The following is a 26,183-nucleotide window of genomic DNA, read 5'->3' as shown; positions in this document are numbered from 1 at the left end:
TTTGGTATGTTCTACCTTTTCTATGCAGCAAACACATTTTTGGTATTTTGTATTTTCCTGGGATTGATTAGCGTTGAGTCATTTTGGTGGAGCAGCGTCAAGAAAAGGTAATCACGCCCAGCTATCTGTGGTTGTACTTGGTCTGTTTAGACAGGTCTGTGTCTCAAGAGACGGTGTGATTGTGATGATGATGCTCTCAGAGGTTGGCCAGAGGCCACTTCGTGTTTCAATAAATATCAAGTTCCAAAGAAATAATAACACGAGAAATCTCAGGACAATCTTTGTATATTTACACACACATATATATTCCAGAATAGAAAGGAACTCCCCCAGAAAGGCTGTATGAGAGAGACATAACAGCCAAGCAATACCTTTTTCTTCCCTTAATTCAAAGGACCACCAGGAAAAAGAACCTTCAAGGGAAGCAAGGGAAGCTTCGATGGGGATAGGTTTGGAAATCTGCCTTCTCTTCAGAAGCAGCTTTGTACTGATGTTGAAAGCAGGTTAGACAAAGGATAGTTTGTCTCCCAGTGCCAGAGTACCATTTGATGGGTAGGTTCAGGACTTCTACATGTGCTGTCACTATGAACCCTTCGAGCAGACCCCTCTTCCTTCTGCCCAACCCTATAACTCCTGAATTCAGTTTGCCCTCTTAGTTCTTCACCATTCTTCACCATAGTCCTCCTTCTGAAAGGACAATGCCCTCCAGGAAATAGCTGTAGCTAAAACTTAGCCTCCTCTTTAGAGCTTTGATGGAAAAAGGGAGAATAAATAATGAGGAACATTTAGGGGAGGGGTGTGTCCTCCCAAGTTGAGTCTTAGAATCCAACAGATCTCTGTAACATGGTGATCTGAAATACTAAATCCTCTTATTAATTAAACAAGGGATCATAGCATAGGAATATTGATGCATTTCTCTTTTTTTCTTTTTCATGAGGATTTTTTTTTCTTGATATTGTCTTCACCTTCTTCTCATCCAGATAGTATCCCTCTGGGCTCAGTACGATTTTTCTGTCTGTGCAGAATGAATTTGTTCCTGTTCTGATCTAGCTGCTCTGCCCCCAAGAGGCATCTCTTCACACCTCTGCCATAGCCCAGATAATGCAGTCTGGTGGTTGTAACTGTCCTCAGCTTTTGTCATGATAAGTCATACTGTGGAGAAGGGGGACAGTGTCATGTTCACCTTTGTAGCCCTGGTACCTAGCACTGTGCCTGGCATGAAGTATGCACTAAAAATGTTTGACTAGGAAAGAGCAAAAGAAAGATACTATAATATGAGTTAGTTAATGGCTTTGTCTCTACTTATGAGAAACAGGTTCTAATAAAAAATAATATTTTCATTATACCAGAATCACCTTTGGTGAAATCATTCCTCCCAATCCAAAAGAGGAATCTCCTTTTGTTGCCCAGCCATAAACCTGAAATTTGTCTTCCTCATCACCTCAAAATTCCATTAATACTGATATCTAGGGCTCTAGAGAGCTCTCTTGCTACCTTTTCCATCTCTTAGTGCTTCTTTTTTTTTTTTAATGGGATGTGTTTTAATGTTGTTGCTCCTCCTTATACCACTTGTCCAATGTTTAAAGTATAGATTGATAGTCTTCTATTAGGAATAAGGAGGGAAATCATTCTATCCTATTCTTAGTGTACTGAGCTGAATTCATCCAAGAAGTTATGTTGGTTTAGATATATAATAAATGCAGTTGCATCATTAATCCCACACCCTTATTCGTCCACAGTTTATGGGCCAGAATTATTTACAAACTTTACTTAGTGCCCAACTGCTGCATGATGCCAGATGGGAAGCATTTATATAAAAAATGGAGTCTGGTTCCAGACCAGAGCAACAGGTCAGCATACTAACTAAATAGTGGTATACCTTTCACTGGGCAATCTCAAATATTTATGAAACAGATAATGTGGAGAATCAATAAAGGATTTTCCAAAGGACTCATCATAGGATATCTTTAATGAGCAAGCTTCCTTTTTACATTCAAATTATAATTTGAGTCAACATTAAGAAAATATATTCACCTGTTTAAGAAAGGCAAAGAGTTTATAGAATCTAACCTGATGTAAAGGAGGAGAAATTTCTAAGTGCAGACAAATCCCAAAGGTCCCCTCTAGTAATCAGAGCAATCCTTTAAAAAAATGACATGAAAGAAACACCCAACATGAGCAATTACCTTTACTTTCCAGTAGGGCAAAAACACATAGATTCTAGAAAGTACCAGACAGTAAATTAATTAAATCTCCAGCAAAATTAGTGTGAGGATTAGGAAAAGAGATTTACGAGCATGAAGAAGCAGAGGTGGATGATAACTAGATGCAGAATGGGTCCATGAAGAGCAAGTGGCCTCTTGTTCACCTTTTAATTGAAGACACAGCAGCAGGCTTATAAGATTTGGGGCTGATTCAGAGCTAAGGAAGATAGTGCCTTTTCCCCCCCCTTCCTTTTTTTAATGCCTTTCAGGTTCTCTCTGTGGAATAAGGATTGCTCATCCCTCCAGGCTCCCTCCCTCATTTTTACAGGAAACCTTAAATTGCCCTTGATTTGTGGGTCAGGCATATACTTTTGCCACGAACCATCAAAGTGAAATATGTGCATTTAAGTTTTTTTTTTTTTTTTTTTCTGGAGAAAAAAACCCCTTGAATTATCTACTATCCAGTTCTTACCCAATCAAATGTAATAACAACAACAACAGGAACATTTAGGATGATTGCCTAAAAAATATGCATCCATTCCTCTAGACGTTGTAGACATTCTAGATCTTTGGGAAAATTCAGATTATCATTTATTCAAGTATTTATTTAATCCTCTATGAAACCAACTTCTATTGATTTTCTGCTGTGTGTCAGGACTTGTGATAGGCGCCAAGTATGGAATGTGAATGAAATAGACACAGTCCAGACATGACAATCAGGAATTGAAAATATCTCAATAATTCCAATAAGTTGGAAAACCTGTTTTTTTTTTTTTAAGTTTGAAAGGTCATTCATTAAAATGGAAAACACTCATTTAACAGCAGATTTTATGAAGACACATAAATACCACATGACTTAAGTACTTAGGTTGACTGTAAAACAGTATGAGGGAATGGAGATAGCTGCTACATAACACTTAACGTCAGTTTCTTTCCTATCTTCCCTGGCAGACTCTCCCTTGAGGGCAGAGAATACATCGTATTTACCTTCCTGTCTTCCATACTCAATACAATGCTGTACAAGCAGTCAGCCCTTGCTGGATTAATGATTGAGTAAATATAGATTGAAAAAATCAGACTTCACCTATTTTAGACTGGATCAATAAAAATACAGTGTCCTAAGTGCAGGAGGTATGCACAATTTGTACCATATGCTGTTGTGCTTTACTGTGCCTAGAGCTCTAAGTTTAGGGGAGGTGCCATATTCTTAAAGTGGTACTAACAGACGGGATCAGATCCAAAAGATAGCAATTGGCTATCCGAAATTGTGTGTGGTTTGATGTAAAGGAATGGTTAGCCTTCAAAAAAGGAAGGAAGGAAGGAAGGAGAGAAAGAAAGAAAGGAAAGAAAGAGAGAAAGAAAGAAAAGAGAAAAGAAAAAAGAAAAAATAAAGATAAAGATTCTTATAAGGAACAGTTTGGTTTTTTACAAACATCTGAAGGACAAGCATATGGAAGAAGGAATAGATTTGTCCTATTTAATTCTAAAAGGCAGAATTAGAGTCCGTGAATGAAATTATAAGGGAAAAGTTTTTTAAACAGTTTGTAGTCCTCAGTGAGATACAGCAATTCATTTATGTGGGTAGAGTATTACTTAACTGATCAGTGTAGTAGTTGAGTGGTTGGGCTGGAGGTTGTTTAATATCCTTTCCAAATCTAAGATGTAAAAACTTGATGCCAATAGGTGTTACAATGAATAAGTGGATTCCATATTAGCATGTAACAAGCTAATCTAATTAATGGGCCACATAACGACTATTTACAAGTATTAACATGACTGTGAATACTAAATATTTTTGCAATTAGTCATGAAAATAGTTCTGAAGGCAATAGATTTTTGACAGGGTGAAAGGAGAGGGAATCACACAGTTCCAGATCTTTGAAACAACTTAGCAAAATGAAAGAATTTTGGTTTGGCTGGAATGATGGGTATAGGCAATGAGCCCAGGACAAGTCAGACCAGATCGCTTGCCCTATGAGCTGGGGCTGACGGTTGGGTCCCCAGGGGATGGCATGAGGGCAAGGGCATGTGCTCTTGGAGACCCACAGAGGCAAAGTTAACCAAAGACAGTAGGGAGGGCTGAGATGAAATAAGGCAAATCTGTTACTACCCACAAGTCCAGCAGCAGGAGCTGAACTCTAACTGATCTAGAGCCGGTGAAGCTGAGTCAGAAGAGAATCCACTCTGAAACTTTTCACGGAGCGTCCTGGTCATGGCTATGAATGTGAGTGACTTGTCTGCCCTGGTCATTGGGCGTGTGGGGCACGCATACTGGGAAGGCTTATTGGCACAAAGGTGGGCACATACTCCACAAATCAACTGGTGGAAATCCTCAAAGTGAGCTTCAGAACCCACAGGAAGGTTTGCCATTAACCCACAACTTTTAGATTCAACTAGTTTCAAAAGCAGCCCTCTAAATCAGTTGGACCTTTTCCCTCCTACCACTTAGATCGCAAACATTTTTTCCCTGCTTGGCAGAACTACCCTGGCTCCCTCTGAACAGGCTGATGAGGAGGCTGGAATGTGTGTGAAGGAGTAAAGGAGCAGTAGACAGATGAAAGCACAGGGAGCCATTCCTGGCTTCTGTAAAGTGCACCTAGCTTTCTTCTGCATATACACAAGATTCCACGGAGCACTACTTTTGATCATCTGTCAAAAGACTTGATAGCAAAAGTTTTGTTTAGAAGTTCAGATTTCAGAGTTTTGGCTATATTTGGAATGTTCTCATTGGGAAGAAATTCACTGGGAAAGGTAAGAGAATATGCAGAATTAGCCATAAGGATGAACAGAAAGCAGAGGACAAGCAGCTTACTCTATGAAAGGAGTTGTTAAACAAAAAGATAGTCAAGCTCCTTCTTGACTTAAAGCTCCCAAGCTTTAAGACTGGGGTGGGTTTGTGTGTGGGGTCTCCAGTTCTGAACCTCGGGTTGCTTCTAAAAGGACCCATGGTTCTCACCGGTTAATTAAAGGCTCTGAGCTATGTAGCTTGCTCTCCAGACACCTTAACCACTACAAGAATTTAGCCATCCCATGCTATGCTGTTGACCTATGAACAACACAAAGGGTTAGGGGCACCTCCTTCCATGCAGTCTGTATATAACTTGGCTCCTTGAAAACTTAATAGCCCATTTGACCAGAAGCTTTACCAGTAATATAAACAGTCAATTAACACATATTTAATATGGTGTATGTGTTATATACTGTATTCTTAAAATAATATCTAACATTTTCATAATTTTCGTCAGTATTTCTAGGCTATGTGGTTTGTCTGCAATTTTTTTTCAAATTGTTGCAAGTCTTCAAAAATATTTCTAATATATTTATTGAAAAATATCTGCTTGGAAGTAGATCCCCACAAATAAGTCTGTGGTATCTAAGGGTCAACTGTATTTTCACTTAGGCATTCCAGTATCTCATGCAGTTAAACAGGATTAAGATGATTTTCAATATATTCTATGAAAATCCTTTCCTCTAACCAGTTTCCCCAGCACACTCTCAGTACCCCAGTTTTCCCTTCCCTACCCCTTTTGTGTGATAGTGGAAAGAGTTCAAATATCATCAGCTTGGAGAGAGACAGTGGCTCTACACTTGGTTGCTCTATGACCTAGGACATCTCTTCACTTCTGGGATTCTTAATTTCCTATTCCATAAAATAGGATACCACAGGAGTTTGCTGTAGACATTAATAAAAGATGTGACTGGCACATAGAAGGTGCTCAACACGTTAGTCCCTCCCACTTCTCCCTTCCTTGTTGGTTTTTGTTGTTGTTGTTTGTTTGTTTTAAGATTTATTTATTTTAAAGAAACAGAGAGAAAGAGAGAGAGAGAGAGGAAAGGCATAGGAAGAGGGAGAGATCCCAGGCAGGCTCCACGCTGAACAGAGAGCCCAATGTGGGGCTCGATTCCAAGATCCCAAGATCATGACCTGAACCGAAATTGAGTTGGATGCATGCCCCTTCCCCTTCTCTGTTAATTGCTCTTTTTGGGTTCTAGTATTTATCTGTTTATCCCATCCCTTAAATAATATGAGTGAGGATTGCTCTTGGCCAAAGTAGGAAAGAGGAGAAGAGGTGAAAACTAAAAGTAAGTGCCATCCATTTTCCTCATTTTTAAAGGGATTAGAAAAGAAGGAATCCAGCATAAATCTTGAAAGATACACTTGGGTTTTCAGCACTTCCTCCCTCCCTTTGATTTTTTCAGTGCTTAGTCACTCACCAGTGAAAATGAGGAGTTCTCTCAACTAGATTCACGGAGGATGTTATCAGCCCGGAAGATAGATGGTCAGCAGTTTCTTGCTTCTACATTTACAGCAAACAGAACAAAACTGCCCCTCCAGTGATTCTTATTTGCGATCACTAGGACCAAAAATGGAAAAAAAATTCATAAAAGGGCATGGGTTTCATTAGCATAAAAGAAGGCATTAAGGATGCTAATAAGAAAGCAGTGGTACTTACCTGCTTTAAATATGGTATTTTGGGCATTTGAAATGGCAAAAACATGGGGAGCAGTTGCATACTTGAACTATAAAATAAAACTGAGAGACAGAAATGTTGCTACATAATCCTTCATAGATCCCCTTATTAAACCTTATATTGATGACCTCTTTTAATCAGGGGATAGAAATTTCCCTTTTTTTTTTTTTCATGTACTTTTAACTCTGGCTCTTCATTGCCAGTCTGTCATGGAATACTATGCTTCCTGTTGTTGCATCTCTTTACCTATATATGAAAGGATGCATCTTTACATATATGTCAAAGGATACAAAATCATTGACGGTTTCAGAACAAAACACCTCAGGACTTTTAGTGCAGAACAGAGGCATTAGGATTTTTGTTTTTTAATACCAAACTGGCCATGATACACCGCAGTGCTTCTCAGGGAGAGTCATTCCATTTATTTTAAAATGTAGCCAAGTCAGGGCACCTGGGTGGCTCAGTGGGTTAAAATGTAGCCAAGTCGCTAATGAACTATCAGGTTGACACTGGACATGGCCAATCTTTAAGTATTATTCACAGCTATAAAACGATGAAATATTTTATTTTATTTATTTGACAGAGAAAGAGAGAGAGAGAGAGAGATCACAAGTAGGCAGAGAGACAGGCAGAGAGACAGGGAAGCAGGCTCTCCGCTGAGCAGAAAGCCTCCTACAGGGCTCAATCCCAGGACCCTGGGATCATGACCTGAGCCAAAGGCAGAGGCCCAGCCCACTGAACCACCCAGGTGCCCCAAACAACGAGATATTATTTCCTGCCTTTTCCTTCCTTTTGCATGGTTTTTAGAACATAGCCCAAGTTCCTAAATTCCGTGGTCTTCTTTCTCTCTCCATCTTCCTTCCATTCTCTTCCAGTGGGAGAGTAGAAACTGCCAGGTGTCTGGCTTGAACACGTTTGTTTAATGCCAGGGATGTCCCTAATGCTGGACTATCAGAACAAAAACATGTGCACAAAGTAGCTGACATTAGCATCTCCAACAGATGGCAACTAGTGCTGGATCTAGGCTTGGAATGGGCCTTACAGGCATCTAATGTTGAAGTGTAGTGCTAACCCTGTCTACCATTAATGCCCAGGCTTTTGGCATATTAGTCACTTGACCTTAGATCCCCACCACCTTCCACAAAAGATGCCTTGGCATGGCAAAATTCTGATCAAACCCCAAATAAGAATGGAAAGAGAACAATATAATCCAGTGAGATCTTTCTTTTCCTTTTCTACTGTGATGCTATCGAAAACCCGACACTTGGCTACTCTTGCATAGTTATCAGAAGAGGCTCACAACTGACCTGAGCGAGAGTGTATTCTACTGCAGGCTCTGTCCGTGTATGTAGTAGGATGGTTATGGGAGATGGGCTGCAGGTCAGAATCAGGCTAGCAAAAATTCCCATAGGGAAATGTGTTAGGGCTGACCACCATTAGCCACAGTAACCAGAATTGGGGTCCTAGTTTATATCTCATTAAACTTTTTTTTTTTTTTTAAGATTTTATTTATTTGACAGAGAGAAATCACAAGTAGTCGGAGAGGCAGGCAGAGAGAGAGAGGGAAACAGGCTCCCTGCTGAGCAGAGAGCCCGATGCGGGACTCGATCCCAGGACCCTGAGATCATGACCTGAGCCGAAGGCAGCGGCTTAACCCACTGAGCCACCCAGGCGCCCCTATATCTCATTAAACTTTTAATTGAGAGTCTTTTCATCATGAGGACTATAAATTGTGGGCCAGGCTATGTTTCAAAATAAGTCAGCCAGAAGTAAGAACAGCTTGGCCATATGCTTCTTTTTCAAAGAACTTCATTCATTTAGCCCCAGGCTCAGAATTCAATAATGTTTTCTATGGACTTTTTCTCTTCACATCGAATAATATTAAGGAGGAAAAATTGGGGGGGGGAATTCTAATTATTCCCATATGGATACTCAAATCGGGCCAAACTGAATTATTCACAGTTTCCTTAAACATGCATTCTGGTTCCTGATCTCCACACATGGGGGGCATAGACCCTCCCTCAAAGCCCTCCTCTGCTTCTGCTTGTCAGAATCCCACCCATTTTTTTAAAGCCCACCAGAATATCTTCTCTCTGAGTCCTGCTATGATCACCAGAGTAAAAAATAACATTGCTCCCCCCAACATTAACTCTGTGTCTTTTTTGAGGTACCTTTTACTTAAAGTTTGTGAAAGCCTTAAGCTTTTGTATAACTTCTCTACTGATCTTAGCAGTTGGCCGTAGTACCTTTGCATGAAGTTGAGTCTTTACAGTGATTCAGGGCAGTATCTTCAATGGGAAAGGTACTTCATAACCGTTTCGTCTCTTGGTGATTAAAAATTGGGACAGTAGAAAGATTACAGGGGAACAGGTACTTCACAATATGTTTGCTTCTGCCCTTTGCCTCTCCCAGTCATCTGTAAGAGCTCTCAGCTTCCTCACTGCAGGTCAGGAATCTGTAGTGTTTGTACTCTGGGTGTTAAAGCACTTGAAAGTTTATTTTTCCCTGGAAGAGCTTTATTTGATTCATTTCTTTGTAATGCAGGGTGGTAACATACTCAGGTGTTTATGCTTTTTTGAAGTAGTTTTTCATTTAAGACGTTTTCATTTAAGGCGTTTATCACACCTTTTTTTTTTTTTTTTTTTTAACCTGGCAGGCAGCTGCCTCGGAGAATGCAAATGTGCTTTCTCTAACTTTTAACAGCCGGAAAGGAAATCTATGCCCAGGACTGATTTTTAATTCTATTGCCTTTTCTTTTATCCTTCTCTTTTTAACTCTTTCAGGGAGTGCTGCTTCTCAGCGCTTGGTCAGCTGCCGCATCTCAGATGCTTGCCTTTGCCTTCAGCACCGCGGGGGGGATCTTAGGGGCTGGAACTGCCCGGCTTCGGGGCTTGGGGCTGACTCTGTACGCGCCCGTCCTCCTCTCTCCCTCGGATTGGCTGCCCGGGGTCACGTGAAGGCCGGGGGGTTGGAATTCTTGAGTTGTGGCTCTTGGCACTCCTTTTTCTTTTTAAAAATCGCCTGGTCGGTGCAGCGCTGCTGGGCTGGGTGCCTTGCTCTTTGACTAAGACTGGAGACAGACGGAAACAGCCACAGGGCAGAGTGAGGTGGCAAAAGGAAAATCTGCCGAGATGTTCAGTCAGGGCCCCAGGACCCCAGCTTCAGGCTGCTACTATCTCAATTCCATGACACCTGAGGGCCAGGAGATGTATTTGCGATTTGATCAGACTGCGAGACGCTCTCCTTACAGGATGAGCCGGATTCTAGCACGCCATCAGCTAGTGACTAAAATTCAACAAGGTGAGTGGCGGGTAGTGGCAGGCTGTTGCTAATTCTGATTTTTGTCTCTATTTCGTGCTAACCCAGTTTTATTGTTGTTGTTGTTACATTGTTGTTTTCACTTTACAATACACTGGATTTCTATGCCACGCTGCATGTAACTTTTAGAACTTCAGGCAGCAGATTTAAGCAGTGACAGCACTTGGCTGCCACATACTTCAACATAAAGTGCACAGAAAACTTCACGGTAGGACAGGGTATCATCTGTTTCCAGAATTTGCGCGTGCCGACGCAATAAACCAGACAGGTTTACTCAGTGTGTATTTTAGGAGCTTTTCTGCAGGTTGCTCACACTTCAACATTTAAAACTTGGACATTTGTTTATTTAATTGGGGGATAGGAGGGGCTGACTTGAGCCCTGCCCAGATTCTTCAGAACACTCTTAGTGACAAGGGAAAGTTAGAAATCTGTTCTTCAGGCCATTGGGCTGACAACCAGGATCGCATCCTCTGCTTGTGTGTTTAGGTCAGTAGTTGCCTCTGATTTGTTGATGATGTTTTTCTGGTCAAGGATAAAAGGTGTCTGTTAAGTTCAAAACAAAGCTTGTGATCTCAGGACCAGTTTCCTGAGGCAGAGAGAAGAGGATACTGGTTACAAGCTGCTAGATGTTCCTTTTTATTCTCTGCCAAAAAAGTTAGTAAGTAAAAGTAAAGTAGATCAACAGTCTGGATGTCACTAAAACTCATCATTCTCCCAAAATAGTTCAAACATGTTTCTTATCTTAGAGGAGGTCTGTAGAAGCTTGAAAATGAACATTCCTAGGAAGCCCCTAACTGGTCCTCATTTAAAAGACACCCACATAATACCCACATGACTACAATAAGTTTACAAAGTTTACGGCCACCCTCCTCCCCGACTAAAACAAACAAACAAACAAAATAACTAAATTGTTATATTGGTGATACAGAATTTACCAGGAATTTCTAGAGCCATTATACAAATAAAATTTCCACTTAAATAAATGAATTTAAGATTATATTGAATTTTAGAAGGGAAGTTGGGGTTTGTAATCGTGAAAATCTTATTGTAATGTTTCCAAAAGGAACAATATGTATTCTCGCGAGTAGGAGTTGATGAGATTGTTTCCTTGGAAATTAGGATTTGTTTGTAAAGGTTCAGGAACTGGTTATGTGTGAAGGATACTGGTCCTACATACCAGTCTGATTTCAGGAAGGATATTATGTCATTCCATAAACTCTGTGTGCAGGTCTTGATTGAATAGAAACAAAAGTAATTATTTCCCTGTGGCTTGATTTAAAAATACCTTAGGCTTAGAATAAAAACCAGCTTCATTTTAACTCTAGAGATTTCTGACAATGGTACTTTACCAGATGCCATCATCACTATGGACGTAGGCACTTAACAACTCTTTGATGATGTTTTATAATCTATACTTGGTAAATGTTCCTTGGCATGCATATAAAGTGTATCATGTTGGAAACACTGCATATAGAAAGAGTTTGAAATTGCTTTGTGGATCTTCTTAAATGTGTTTATAATAATTGATTTTGTTAAAATTCTGGATATTCTTTTGAGATGAAGGTTATATTCCTATTGTGGATTTGAAATTATGAACACATGCATGATTATTGAAAGTATATTCTGAGTCTATGTTTCATTTGCCTGCATGGAAAATGTGAAAATTGTCACCTTTTTGTGTTGAGCAATGGGATGTCTGAAGTCAATGAATGGCCAGAAATTAAGAGTGATCATGAAGATCATGGGGAGACTTGAAGGAATTCCAACAGTCCAGTGATTGGAAACTCGTCATTTGTTGATATCATACAGTAGTATAGTAAGCCATATGAAAGCAGAAGCAAAATGATTTTATTGGGTTTACTGTGTTATTAGATTGCTTCACACTCATTGTAGAGAATATTGATTGAGCATTTATAGTGTTTCAAGCTCTGCTCCGAGAGCCACATATATATATATTTCAATTTATTTTACTCTTTAAAAAAAAAGGAAGATCCCAGGAGTATGAACTATTATTATACCCATTTTAAGGGTGAGAAAACAGAGGCACGTAGAGGTCAAGTAACTTCTCTCAGGTTACGTAGTAAGAGCTGGTGTTTGAATATAACTCTGAAGCCCATGCTCTTTGATACACTAAACTGGGTTTGGTTTTTTTAATAAGTGTTAAAAAGTGTTAGACCTGTTGTTGATTTTGGGGTCTGTCATATGCCAAAGACATTTCAGTCTTTTCTACTTAGGATGCCTCAATGAGCCATTTGACAGAATCAGAATTAATCACTCACGACGAGATTTCCAGTCAGGTTTTATTTCACTGATGGAAGCAAAGCGCTGTGTGTTTTACCTTCCTTGAACATTTAGTGTCCAGGAGTGCATGATGTCAAGTTATTTTACTAATCATTCAATGAAAGCTTATCAAGTGTGTATTAAATTAATCACACCATTATTTTTTGTAGTTCACATATCAGTATCGAAGTGACAGCAGTGTCAGCAAAATTCTTTACATTACTGTCAGTCTTTCAAGGAAAATTTAGCATTGTATTAATATAATTTGGGGCATTACTTATGATCATAATCTCTCCTGGCTGTTGGGAAGGGTGCAAACAAGAGTAAGTTGCTCCCCACTGACCTCATTGCAGTGAGCTAATCATTGAATGGCATGGACATGATTCAACGGCGGATACACTCAGGAGAAGGAAAAACAAAGAGGAGAAATAAAGGAATCTTTGATGATGCATAGGATCAGAATTAGTTGCTCAAACCCAGGATGAATCTAAACTTGCTCATCTTATGGCATGCTCCAAAACAACATGCATCATTTCTCTAGCCTTCTTTATAGTTCTGGAGTTTAGAGTTCATTTAAAAGAGAATTTGAAGATAGCGTGCTGTTTTGCAAAGTGAAAGTTTATCATAAGTCATACTGCCCATAATCGCTACCCCACAATCTCACTGAATCAATGGGGAAATTGTTTGTTGTATGGCGAGAATGGAAATGTGAATGGTCTTTATGTCCCTCACTAGCAGGCGCTTGGGAATGGACAGGAGGGAGGATGCTGGGGAGGTGGAAGAAGAGCATGTTAGGCCACAGGAAGGGAGAATTGGGATCCCATGTCATTATTTGATGGCTCTGGTGTGTTGCCTACGTGTGCACCATGCAGAAAGCCTCTCTACTCACACACATGCTGTTCGGACCAAATCTAAGCAAATACGTGAATGTGATTATTTGCTTTGTGAAAGAATTTGTCTTCCTATTAAACATTTTTTTAAAAATTATTTTAAATGCTTAAAACGGCATGTTGTGGACACCATTTCAGTCAAGTTCACCGAATCAGAAAAAAAGGAGACCGGGGTACAGGCTCTTATTAGACACTCTCGCATGCTTTTACTGTGGCAAATTTCAGAACCTCACTGGTCTTTCGCTCCTTGTTGAGAAAATGAAATGGTCAGTCTGTGATTTCTCAGGTTTTTTTCTGGTCCTCAAGTCTCTGTGGTTGAGTCAGTAACTCCTTGAACAAGAGGGTGCAAAGCAGAGAAACTTAAACCTAAAGTAATGGAGCAACTTTCTAATGTGGAATAAATCAGTGGCTTATAATTTTTCTACAACTGGTCAAGGATTTCAAGGTAAGGCGAAAATCAGATTTTAGTTCTATAGCTGTCACTAATTAATTGTGTGCTCTGGGGCAAGTCACAACTTCTCTGGGCGTTCTTTCCTTCCTCTATAAAATAAAGGGTTTGGGTTAAATAAATGAGAAGTTCCCATCATCTCTAAAATTCTAGGATTCATGATCACAGGTGCTCTTTTCAGAAAGAGAGACAATTCTTACATTTTTCTTATTATGTCATTCATACCTACCTGGACATGTTTCTTTGATACCTGTTTAATGCTCTTATTATCAATTTAGTAGGAATGTTAAGATGTCCAGTCTTGTGGACTATTTAAATGTCATTATCACCCATAATTATCAAGCAACTTGTAAAAACCTTTCTTTCGCCGGAGTCCAGGCCTGTGAAATGGAGTTATTGCAATACGCAGCTAATTGCAGGGACCGTAAGGATCCCAGCATGTCCATCTGTGTGAGTGCGTGTGTGCGTGGTGTGCGACACACTTGCTGTCACAAAAAAGGACTTCTGCTCTTGATAGAAAATACAGAATGTGGAAAATTTTGGCAACTAGAGGAATTAGTGAAAATTTTTGCAACTAGAGGAATTAGTGAAAGTCGGGTTTGCATTTTCATTGCGTTTTTATCTGAGACTCTTTTTAAAGATCGCACCTGAGCTGAACTTAACTATAGTAGAATAAACTGCCTTCCTTATGTTCCCAGTGAATGGAATTGGGCCATGGGTGATGTGCTGGCTCTCTCATTACTCCATCAGGTCAAATGGCATCTTGGGAATTTGCCCGACCTGAGTGGTGGCATTGCTCATCCCAGTGGGTGGGCCCCCCATCAACTGGAGAGAGCCCCCGGAAATTAAACAATCATTTATTCTTTGGGAATTGCCCTTTCTCTGTGTCCAGTACTTTCTTGCCCAACTACTTTCAGAAACGGAGCGTGGATGCACTGGCAGAAAGACAGATGGAACACGAAAGTGGGGAGAACCCATCAGTCCCGTATTGCTCAAGTTCTTTCTTTAAAAAGTGACAACTGTCGGAAATTCAGTTTATGAATCAGAGCCCTCTTTCTGTTTCCTGCTGGTGACCGAAGGGGCCTGTCCACAAAGGATACTGTGTAACCAAAAGTTACAGGAAAATCTGTTCAGTGAATTAAGTCCGTGAACTCTGAGTAACATTTTTAAAGTTATCACATATGAAAATAGTAAAAATGTGAGCGGTTCAGAAATAAGTACTGGAGAGAAATTAGCAAAGAGCGATATGCTTGTACACACATAAGAGCTGAGAGTTTAACGTTAACTAAATTGAGACATCCAAAGCTGCACGTCACTGCGTTTATTAGCTCTAATTTTATAAACACACATCCCAGATGCAGGCAGTTGCCAAATTTGGATTTTGTGATATTACTTTAAGTGAAGAGAGATTCATGTTTTTCTCATCTTTTCCCCAAAGTCAGCGCTTTATTTCTATGTAAATTCTGGACCTTGGTCAACTGCTATAAAGCAAGGTTCCTCATTCCCTTAGTCACCTAATCATGGGCAGTGCTTCTGAGTCTTCTAAGTCTAAGTGACACCAGTTGGTGATTCAAGCAAACTTAGAGAGAAAATGGTGAGTGGGTTTTGGTAAACCTTCATACAAAAGGCAGTTTATCTGTTGGGATTTAATGGAGGTAGGTCATTCATGAGGCTGCATCTCATCTCTGCATTTCCTGAGGTATGAGCACCCACTGGCAAGTCTAAGGAAGAAGATTCAGGACAATGGGAGACCGTGAATTGCATAGATGGCGTTTGAATGAAGGATCATGAGAAAATTATATTCTGTCTCCTCAGGGGCAGTCTGAATACGATTTTGGTGTGGGTAAAGACAACATATTTTCATTTACATTCTCATGCATTACCTAAAGGGTTTGAAGTAGTTGGATAAAAAAAAATTTGACTCAATAAAAGGTTATAAAAAAATAAATCTAATGTAAAGAAAAATGTAGGTTAATTAATATGATAAAGGTGGGGAGAGATATTACAGAAAAATATGAAACATAAGGCACTGAATAATTACTAAAAGTGAGCTATACATTTAGCCCGAGCTTCCCTGATGTAAGCCAAGAGGAGAGTATGATCAGGAAAGATTTGTCATGTCCATGGTAAAAGCCTACTAACGCAGCTTTTCCTGGGACCTGATGTTTGGGAGAATTTTCTCCCAGGAATTTGATATATGAGGAGCAGTTTCTCATACAAATCTCATAAAGGGAAAGCTACGAGATGTAGTAGACTAATTAAACATTTCTATGGTAAATTGAATTGCAAGTTTCCTGTAGCATCCACAGTGAACCAGAGGCATAACAACAAATGATAATTCAATAAAACTGTATGGGCCTGGGGTGAGTGGCTCAGAACAAGGAGGTTCAGGTGAGCAGCCTGTTCCCCGGCTTAATTCTAAATAGTATGGAGACTATCTAGAAACAGTTTCTCAGTTGGCTTCACAGAAGACTAGTCCTGTTAGATGTTCGGGGGGGAAAATGTTTCTGTGGTCAAGTAAGTTGGGAAATGCTATATCCTCTTTCCCTTTTTGGAAATTCATGCTTAGGAAAATCTCGGAGAAATCTGTAGAAAGTCATTTAACTTTGTTTAGACTGGTATATTTCATCATAAAACCAATTTTCACCAGATACCAGGAAGTGACATCTTATAAAACTACTTTCCCTGGGGAACACATTTAGGAAAAACTGATTTAGGAGGGTTCAGGGCCTGGGCTTCATTCAGGTCATTCTCTTTGACTATATTTCTTGCACGGATTGGGCAATAAATTATATTTTGTGAGGTTATATTTTGGAGAGTAAATTGCAAGTACTTTTTGTTTTCAAGTAAGACCAGCTCCATATGTTCTAAAAATCAACTGCATAAAGACAGGATGGACATCTCTTTATAAAAATTTAACAACCAAGACAAGATTCTAACCTGATTAGGTGGCCCCTGCGCTTTTGCCAGCAGAAAACCAAGGGACTAGGTGTATGGGCCGAGTTAATAATTCTAACAAGAATGCAGCTGGTCTTCAAATAACTCCACAAGATAGGTTCTGGGGGGCCAGAAGGAAGAAATTATGGCTTTTTGACTCTGGATTTGTCTAACCCAGGATAAAGCTGAAGTCCTGGGCAAATTCCAAAGGGGTCTGCTATTATGACAGCTAATTCAGGATATTCCGTTACTGCTGAGAAGTGGAGTCACTGTCCCAAAGGAAAGGAACAGGTAACTCTTCAGCCCAGATTCTCCTGGGTCATCGGTGACATGGGCTGCGGACTCTCTGAGACTCAGACACTGATAACTGTGCCTCCAAGTCCATTTCTGACTTCATGGTCCAAACGTATCTTTGGTTACTATGAAGTCTCTGTCAGTATGACAGAGTAAAGTGAATTAATAGGTACTAGTTCATTTTAAATGGTCAAGTTGGTTTCAGTTAGTTGAATAAGCCACTTAGAAGTTTCTCAGGAAGCCTGCAAATATGTTCTTAAGGTATTTTTTCCTTGTGCTGTCAAAGAGAGAGCATGTTAACATTCGCGTTATGAATGATACTTTTGGAGAGAATCCACAAAATGTAAAATAAAGTTACAACAGAATGCGTGGGGAATTGGCCTTGCTGTCTAGCCTGCACCCCAGGTTGTAAAGCTACCCAAGACCATAGCAATCAAAGAACGTGCAGTGTAGGGCAGGACAGGCTCACAGATGACCATGACAATCTGTATACTGTTGTTTGAAAAGACCTGACCTCCCTCTCTCTCTCTCTTTTAAATTTAGAATCTAAAGGAATTTAAAGGGACCAGTTGCAAAATATCTGAAAATTACAGAGCACGCTAATGCTGTTTAAAAAAAAAAAAAAGAAGAAGAAGGAAATCAGTAAAAATCTGGGTAGACTCTCAAATAATTTCCCTCACAAGGTGTAGGAATCCTGACAATTTTAAGTGTCTGACAGAGGCAGAGCTGACTAAAATACCAGTGATTTGCACTGCCTTGCCTCTCTAACACTCTGATAAAATTCAAGGGTTAACAGTGTAGAGGAAAAGAGTAGAGATTGTAATGAAAGTAGGCAATCCAAGTAACTGATTTACCTGTCAGTATTTTGAACTGAAGAAGGCTTTCTCTTCTGCATTCCAAGTCTCCTCTTCCTAGCTAATTTTAAAAATCACACATACGGATGGCAGAACCTGGGACTAGTACTCAGCCTCTGTCAGTGAACAGCAGCAATTCACATCCATGGTTCACTGGTATTCTCCAAATGACACACTAGGAAAAAGTACAGTAGTCCTAAAATCATATTTTTCTCTGAGAGTTTTACTACCCCAGTATTATTTGTAATGTTTAAAGTCACTAAAAGAAATAAGGGAGACTCACAGTTCCAGTGATAATGTTTTCCAATCATTCCCCCCTACATAAGACTAGAGTTCTTAATAGAGGAATTTAAATCTCTTGAAGATGCTTTGAAGGACACAAGACATGTCCTCCTCCATGAATTTCCCAAAACAGAGAATGAAATCCATTGCAAAGCCTTACTGTTTGGGACCTTTGTAAAGGCATGTGTTGTGTAAAGCAAGCTCTTAAAGTAAGCATATCACCTTCACTTCAACCATGGATGGCTTTTGAGTAGGAGGTTCTGCTAATACCCTTTCCCCATACATCCTCATCCTCCCCGTTAGTACTCTGTCCCACCTGCTGTTACTACCTCAGAGTTACTGCAAGATTAAATACAGTAATATAATGAAACATAGTACAGTGCCTGGCACATATTAAGTTCTTGTTATAAGAAAAAAGATGCATACTAAACAAACATCCATGTATATATAGCCCTTCAAGGACAAACTATACACTTTATACCAAGTTTACTAAGGCAGGCATACATACAGCCACATTTTGGTGTCCTCAAAAAGCCTCACAAAATGTAAAACAAAGGAGTTTTTATTTTTGTTGTTGTTTTGGTTTGGTTTTGGGGTGTTTTTTTTTTCCTTTTATCTTAAGCTCTAAGGAAATGTATTGCCTTTCCCAAAGATGGTTTCCTTTTCTTCATTTATTTAGTCACATCCGTCTACTAAGTAATGAATGTACAGAAGTTACTTTCAGTTGCCTGGTGCTGACCTGAAATGATGGGTTTAGGCCAAGTTTCAGCTCATAGTTAAACAGCAGTGCGGGTCGATCCCCACCTCCTGGCAAATTAAAAGAGGCCATTCTGGACAGGAAGCGTTTCTGGCTCCTGGAACCACTGGGTAGGAAACTCTAAAGCTGAGAGCCGGCAGCAGAGCTGGAGAAGGGGTCTATCTCATCAGAAATAAACCAGAGTGGAAAAGGCCAGGGAGGTGACCAGTTGGGGCTGAGAGCAAGGCCTGAGACAAGCGTCATCAGCCGTAGTCAAGTTAGATCTCTGTGCCTGATGGGTGAACCGTGATATCTGAACCGCCCTCCCGAATTGCTGTTATTTTCTAAACCGGTAAGTTAGCTTCGAGAATGTTGTGAAATTTTGTAGAAAATTTCCTGTATTAAACGGTCTTTGTGTAGAAGAGTTAAAAAGAGATGCTGTACCGTGTAGATAAACTTCAAATACCCAGTTAGCAATGTAAAAACTCAGCACCCTTTCCAAACTAATTCAAACATATTATTTAAGAAAATTCCACTGCCCGTTTCCTCTAGGACTTCATTCCTTTTAGTTGAGGAATAATCTTCATCTTTGTTGAATTCTTCAGCTAGAAAAGGCTGCGTTTGTAAGTGATCGTTAGCCTTTGCTGAAATGTTCTTACAGAGTTGAATGGATTAAATCAACATGATTCTTTTTGCTTTATTTTTGCATGGAATATATCTAGTTTTAGGGAACTCCATGTAGGAGGCCCCTCCACAAAGACAGAAATATCAGTTAGTATATGCTTTATACAGCATAACTTCAATGTTATTCTCAAACTTCATAAAAGACTGGTTTAGTATGATAAAATATTGCATCTGACATCCTGGAAACCCTGCAAACTATTCTAATAGTAACTCCTTGATTTGTATGGCATAGGACGATTTGTGGGGCAATTCCAGATGCGTTCTCTTTTTGAACCCTCGTGTCAAATGGTATTATGATCTTAGATTAGCAAGCTTTGCCACCTAGAATCTTTCAGACACCTGATGAATGTATATGCAAGTTTCCCTACTTTGAAATGTTTCCAGTCTTGTTTTCCTGAGTTCTTCCTTTGGACACAGATTTTTGCTTGGGGTTGTTGCATGGAACAGCATATTTACCTGAGTGGCTAGAGTAGCCGAGACTCACTTGATGGAATAAGGAAACTTGGCAGCGAGGAGTGCATTTGTTAAACATTAACTAGTTTTCCCTTTCCCTCCTCCGCTCAAAGTGCGTTTACTTCCTCACCTCTAGCTTGCAGTTCAGTTTCTGATGAGGCTTTCCAGTTCCTGGTTCACCTGACGTGTCTCCTGTCAACTTCATCTCCTCCTACCACCTATGGTTACTCTAGCAGAGCTGACCCCAGACACTGGCAGCTTGTGTTCTGTGAAGCTTACTGCTTTGTTCCAGAATGTAGGAATGACACAGCAGCATTGAGACAGGCTCTTTTCAGCTCATTAACTGTCAGTCATGCCTCCTGCAGGCTACGTGAGTCCATACAGCTGTGCCTGGGGGTCTGGGAGTCCTGCCCCTGGGCCCAGGGAGAACATTTCCACTGACTCACCCAAGTGAAAAGTGAGAGTCGGGGTTGGTCATGGAGAGGCAAGTTGTCAACATAGTTTACTAGCATTTCTGTGCATTTGGAGAAAGGATTTGGGTCTGGGGATGGTGATTGGACTTTTTATAAATTTTACAACACACGTTTTAGGTTTTGAAACATATACTTTTTTTTTTTTTAAAGGATTTTATTTATTTATATGAGAGAGAGAGCACACAAGCAGGAGGACAGGCTGAAGGAGAGGGAGAAGCAGGCTCCCTGACATGGGGCTCAGTCCCAGGATCCTGGGATCATGACCTGAGCTGAAGGCTGATGCTTAACTAATTGAGCCACCCAGGCACCCCTATTTTCAACATTTTAAAAATAGCAACCCTGTACCTATAGCTACTTTTCTTGAGGGCTCGCTGTTTCATACCAGGGACCATTTTCAACACTACATATATTGGTGTTTGATTTCATTTTCATGAAGACCCGAGAGTTTAGTCTGCTCCTCTGGAAAATAAATATGGCAAGGCCCGAAGCTCAAGGTTTTACTATGTTTATCTTCCAGATGAGTAAACAGAAGCTTACAGAGTTAAATAACTTTCCCAATATCTCCCAGCAAGTAGGTGGCAGAGGTGGCTTTGAACTCAAGTCTGTATGACCTAGGAGCCCACATTATTCACCACTGTGCAACCCCATCACCCTCATAATTATAGGTAGTCATGGTCTACTTGGAACCAAAGAAGATTGCTCCTTTTGGTTTTTTCCATCATTTTAGGCCTGGTTGGCCTCTCTTCCTCACCCGCCCTACAGGTTGTTGGAGGATTTCACTGTGCCTCCAAGACCAGCAGCAACTGGGAAGAACCATTCTATATACTAACTACCTTATCAGGAATGCTGTGTCCAAAGTAAATGTCAAGGCAGCAGCATTCCAGCCTTTGGCAAGGAATCTAGCTTGGTTAGGTAGGAATACGCGTAACAGAGGGAAAGGACAGATTCCTCCACCCCCAGGGTAAAGTCATTTTCCCTACTCCCAGACCTGCAAAATGCTGCTTTTCTTCCTAGAAAGTGCTGGTGGCAGAATGCTCATGCTCCCACAAGTTTTCTCAGAGCTCTTAGGGCCCACCTAGCTCAGTGACCCCTATAACCTTAACAGGGAGGCTTTGCAGACAAGAAGCAAGCTGGCAGTTAGGTCAAACTTGTCTTCTTCTCTGGAACCTAAATCTCAAATCCAGCAGTTCTGTAGTGGAAGGAAAGCGAGTATTAAACCAGGGTTTCTGTTTCCGGAGAGAAGTCCTGTACGGAGATTCCCCGCCCCACCCCCACCCCCCAGATGTTGCAATGTGACCTCGGTCCCCGCCGAGGCCCGTGGAGCAGAATAGTTGCAGTTGTGCTCTGCACTTGTACCTAGAGAACAGTAGCCAGTCAGAAGAAAATATCGATGTTCTGCCAACTTTTGCTGTTTGTGAAATTTTGCCAGAAGCAAAACAGGATCAAAAATAATAAACAGACCTCCTCCCTTGCTGCATGACTGCTATTTACATAAAGAGATTGATGAACTGACAGTGTTGTATGAATGCTCAGGGGAGGGAATTTTTTAAGGAGAAAATATTAACTTTTTGGTGCTGGTTGCATATGGTTTGAGGTTTTCTCAAATCACTGGGTTTCCAAAGGACAATCCATGGCATAGATAGTGCTGTTTCTCCAGCATAAGTGGACTAACCCATGGAGATAAAACAACCCAACACATGAATTACATGCAGCTATAAGGCCTCTGCAGGGATAAATGAATCTTGAAGACTCAGGAACAGTGTGAGTCTCAAGTGGAATAGTGATGTTGCCAGTAGAAAGAGAAACTTGACCTATACAGTAACCTCCGGGAACCAGAAGATAGGAGGCCTGGGAGCTGGGACACCTCTATCCTAATCTGGTCACTGTGGATGATTTTACTTAACTTCCTGGTGCCTCAGTTTCTTCATTTATCAAACGAGAATCATATTAGCTCCTACTTTGAGTAATATTATCAAGGAAAAAAAGAATCGATGTGAGATCAGTTCGAATGGAAGGATGCCCAATGCTAGGGAACTTAGCAGTGTCGGGGTACACCTAATAAGGATGGCTGGACGGATCTGAACACTGGACCCACACAAAGCAAGATCTAGCTCTTTATCCTCAGTCGGACACAAAGCATCACCATATTTGCTTCGTCTTTCTTGAATAATAATTCATATCACTCCTCGATGATATGTGAATAATGAACCACTCTGTGGTTTTTGTCTTACTTTTAACTGGTTCTCAAATGGACAAAGTCAGCTAGCTCTGAGTTTCATTTTATGTTTCCTTTTTATGTAGTTGATGTGCTAGGAGTGAATCTCTATAATTTATCAGGGTCATTTCAAACTCTGGTTTTCCCTCGTATTTTTCTTTCCTTCTGAGTTGTCATAATTTTGCTTTGCATTTTTACTTAGGTAATAAATATTGTTTCACCCTTAGTGAGTAATTTTCCATAATCATGATCAGAATAAAACCTTTTAAAGTGAAAAGATATTGTGCTATAGACTCAGGGATTTGACAACTTTGAGTGTCATAAATCCTATGCTTTCAGAGTTACGAATTTCCAATATAAATTGGGCTTCCTGCCTAAGACGGGTATTTCACATGGATAGTCAGCCTTTGAGGCAGGTTACCCTGTTGTAGCTGGCGAGCTAGGGGCCTCGAAGAGCTTGCTGCGATCACAGCAGATTGTCAGAATGTGAGGGGGAGGAAAGCAGCCTGAGGTTGTGGTGCCCAGATGATCTGATAAAGAAAAGATGAGCCCTGTGCCCTCCTGCTGCCTTACCTGGCACAGCCTGGTCTGGAAAGGCTTGAAAAGTGAAAGGAACACATACTTCATAAACATATCCCTTTAAAATGTTTGGGCTTTGTTTGATAATGTCAATATCAGTCTTATGTTTTGTTTTAAATGTTTGAGCTTGCTGATGATGGTGGATTCTAGGAAAAACGGCAGTTGCTAAGCTAAGGCTGGTGTGAAGATCTTGGAAAATTGTTAAGCACTCTGTATAGTTGATTATTATTTGGAAAGGCTGCATGTCTTAAATAAAATGGAATTTGTAGGGGGGGAACATAAATGAAGAGAAGCAAGGAGCTTGTTTGATGGAGTGACAAGCCCATGGAGGCTTGTCAGAATCTCTTACTTCAACAAAAGCAGAACCCTAAGGCTCTGTTTACTTCTTTCTTGCACAGGGGGTTGAGACTGGCTTTGCTCTGCCCCCCACACAGATATGTGATGCTCTGAGTTTCCCTGCAGCCATCGGCGTAGCAGAACCCATTTTTTGTTTATGGCTGGCTGTGCTCAATGATCAGTCATTTAAATAAATTACCATGTTCTGTGATTGATGTTAATAATTTGACAAGGGAGTTATGAAGTCTTGAGATCCTTGATTTATCAGAGGAAGAATCTTTCAGACATATTTTTCTTTAGCTCGGTGAGGCTGTGCTTTTTCTGAAAGTCGTAGATGCAATGTGCATTGCACAAAAGCAAGAGCTTCACTGTTTTCTGGACCTGGGTTCAATTCCTAGTTCAAGCATGGATTCCCGGTCTGATCTTGAGCGGATTCCGTGCCTCTGTAAGCCTGTTTCCTCACCTAAAGAGGGAAAAATAATAGTGACGTCTGCCTCCTGCAGTTGTTGGGGAGTGAACTGCTGTTGGACACATGGAGTGCTTAGCGCGGAGCCAGGCGCTTACCTGGGGCTCAGTGTGCCTTCATCTAAAAAGGAAACAAGAAGGCACTGCGGATCGGCAACATGGTCCAATGCCATGGATTGACCGCTTGTGGGGAAGATTAAAAATACCCAGGTTTGGAGAATCACATGAAGTGGAAGTTAAGGGAGGGCCATAATCATAGTGGATCTGAAATTAAAATATCCACACTTCCATCAGAGGAGAGAAAGTCCAGCAGGGGCCAGTTGGAAATGATGCAATTTTAAACCAGGATTTTCCTAACCAAATGGACCTTACCTCTGAAAGCAGATAGCTGTGAAATTCTGTTTAGAAGAGATAATATTTTTAGTCTTAAATTAATGAGGCCAACCCCCATGAATTCAGAATATGAACTTCCCCTCTGGCATGAGTTGATGGAAACATATCTGTCAGTCTTCCAAGTCTAACCTCCCCAAATGAAGCATCTGCCTTAGCACTGGAGTCAGTTGGGAACTTCAGAATACATCCCTCAAACTACTCTCCTAAGCTTTGGTAAGATGAGCCCAAAGGAAGCCTAATATCCCACCTTCACTCCACCCTTAAGTTTGTGGCCTGCTGTAAAGCCTAGAGGAACAGGGGCAGCACAGGTACCCGGGACAAGATACCTCCAAAGCCTAGAATCTCCTTGGCTTCTTCTCAAAGACTGCCTTTAACATCTTCTGTTTTTATTAAATTTTGCTAAACTCAAAACATTGAATTCCCGCTTCATTGCACCCCACTCACTGGCTTCCAGAAAATGAAGTACATTCATTCTTTACCTTTTGCAAGGAGGAACATAGTCCTTTGTCACTCACGACATCACTTCTGGAGTGCCTTCTGTGTGCCAGGAGCTGTTAAGTTTCAGGGACATAACAATACATTAAAACATGACCCACCCACTATTTAATGGGTGTGCTTTAAGCGGGTGTCACAGAGGTTCGTAGGGCCGGAGATGGGCCTCTGCGCAGGGTGGGTGAATTCGTGATGTAAGGAGTCTGGTTCTAGCTCCTGCTATTGGTTTGTTGTTGTTGTTGTTGTTCTGGAGTTTTGTTCTTCCCTTGCTTCAACTTCTATTTCTGCAGCAGAAAGCATCCGCGCCTGCTGTTACTGGAGGTGATGCTTACCTAACTGTCTGGGGAATCCTGGGTTTCAGACTTCACCAGTTTTTGCACCTTTGGGTTGCCGTGAGTCTTCCTTAGAATCTGATTAACTGTGCTCCAGCCATCCAGGAACATAGAACTCTCTCCCTGTGGTGAAAAGTACATTGCTGCTCTCCTGTGTCTTTGAAAGTAAGGGCCTGTCATCTACAGAGAACTTACCTCTGCTCTAACACTGCTAGACAGTTTATATTTTGGAAACAAATACAGGATTTTTTTTTTTTTTTTGCATCAACTGTGCCAGTGGATAATCCAAGCTAGTGGGTGTTTCAACAGATATTTATTCACACATGATCTTAGCCAAAAGGCTGAGAAGCAATCAACAGATATTTATTCAAAATCGATTATGTGCAAGATCCTTGCTGATCTTATGTATGTGAAAAATTATATAAAACGTGATCCCTGTCCTCAGAGAGATTACAATTAAGTGAGATAAGACACAGAAATAGTCATTTATGTCCATAATTCTAGGGAGTCCATGGTTCGCTGACAGGCTGCCAAACGTAGGTGCTCAGAAGAGGACATTGTTGGGCACCTGGGTGGCTCCATTAGTTAAGCGTCTGCCTTCAGCTTGGGTCATGATCCCGGGATCCTGGGATTGAGTCCTGTATCCGGCTCTCCTCAGCAGGGAGCCTGCTTCTACCTCTGTCCGCAGCTCCCCCTGCTTGTGCTCTTTTTTTCTCAAATAAATAAATAAAACCTTAAAAAGAAAAAAAAGAAATTGACATTGTCAACAGGGCAGTCAGGTAAGGACATAAGATCACTGGGTCCGAGCCATGGAACATGACTGTGTTTCCTCTGAACAAATATCAGAGTGAGTTATTCTAAGTAGGACAGCAGAATGAGTTGAAAAGTATGATTTAAGTAATTACAAATGTAATTCAAATCTGGTGAACAAGAGGGTCGTCGGAAGTATACACAGTAAGTCTGAAGAAGCAGCTTGAGGCCAGACAGCCGTGAGTTTGAAATTTACATGAGAGATAATGACATGCTACCGATGGTCTTTGAGTAAA

General features: G+C 40.7%; 1 protein-coding gene across 2 annotated transcripts in view; it reads left to right on the top strand.

The window, feature by feature from the left end:
* Positions 1-9,042: 9,042 nt before the first annotated feature.
* STARD13 (StAR related lipid transfer domain containing 13) overlaps positions 9,043-26,183 on the top strand; it is a 182,983-nt gene continuing 165,842 nt past the window's right edge. For both annotated transcript variants that reach the window (XM_044249575.1, XM_044249574.1), the window contains exon 1: positions 9,043-9,976. In XM_044249575.1, the coding sequence (XP_044105510.1) occupies positions 9,808-9,976 (169 nt within the window). In that variant the 5' untranslated portion in view covers positions 9,043-9,807. The remainder of the gene's footprint in view (positions 9,977-26,183) is intronic.

The sequence above is a fragment of the Neovison vison genome, chromosome 5 (assembly GCF_020171115.1).
Source record: "Neovison vison isolate M4711 chromosome 5, ASM_NN_V1, whole genome shotgun sequence".
NCBI lineage: Eukaryota > Metazoa > Chordata > Mammalia > Carnivora > Mustelidae > Neogale > Neogale vison.
This window is presented reverse-complemented; position numbering and strand designations above follow the sequence as displayed.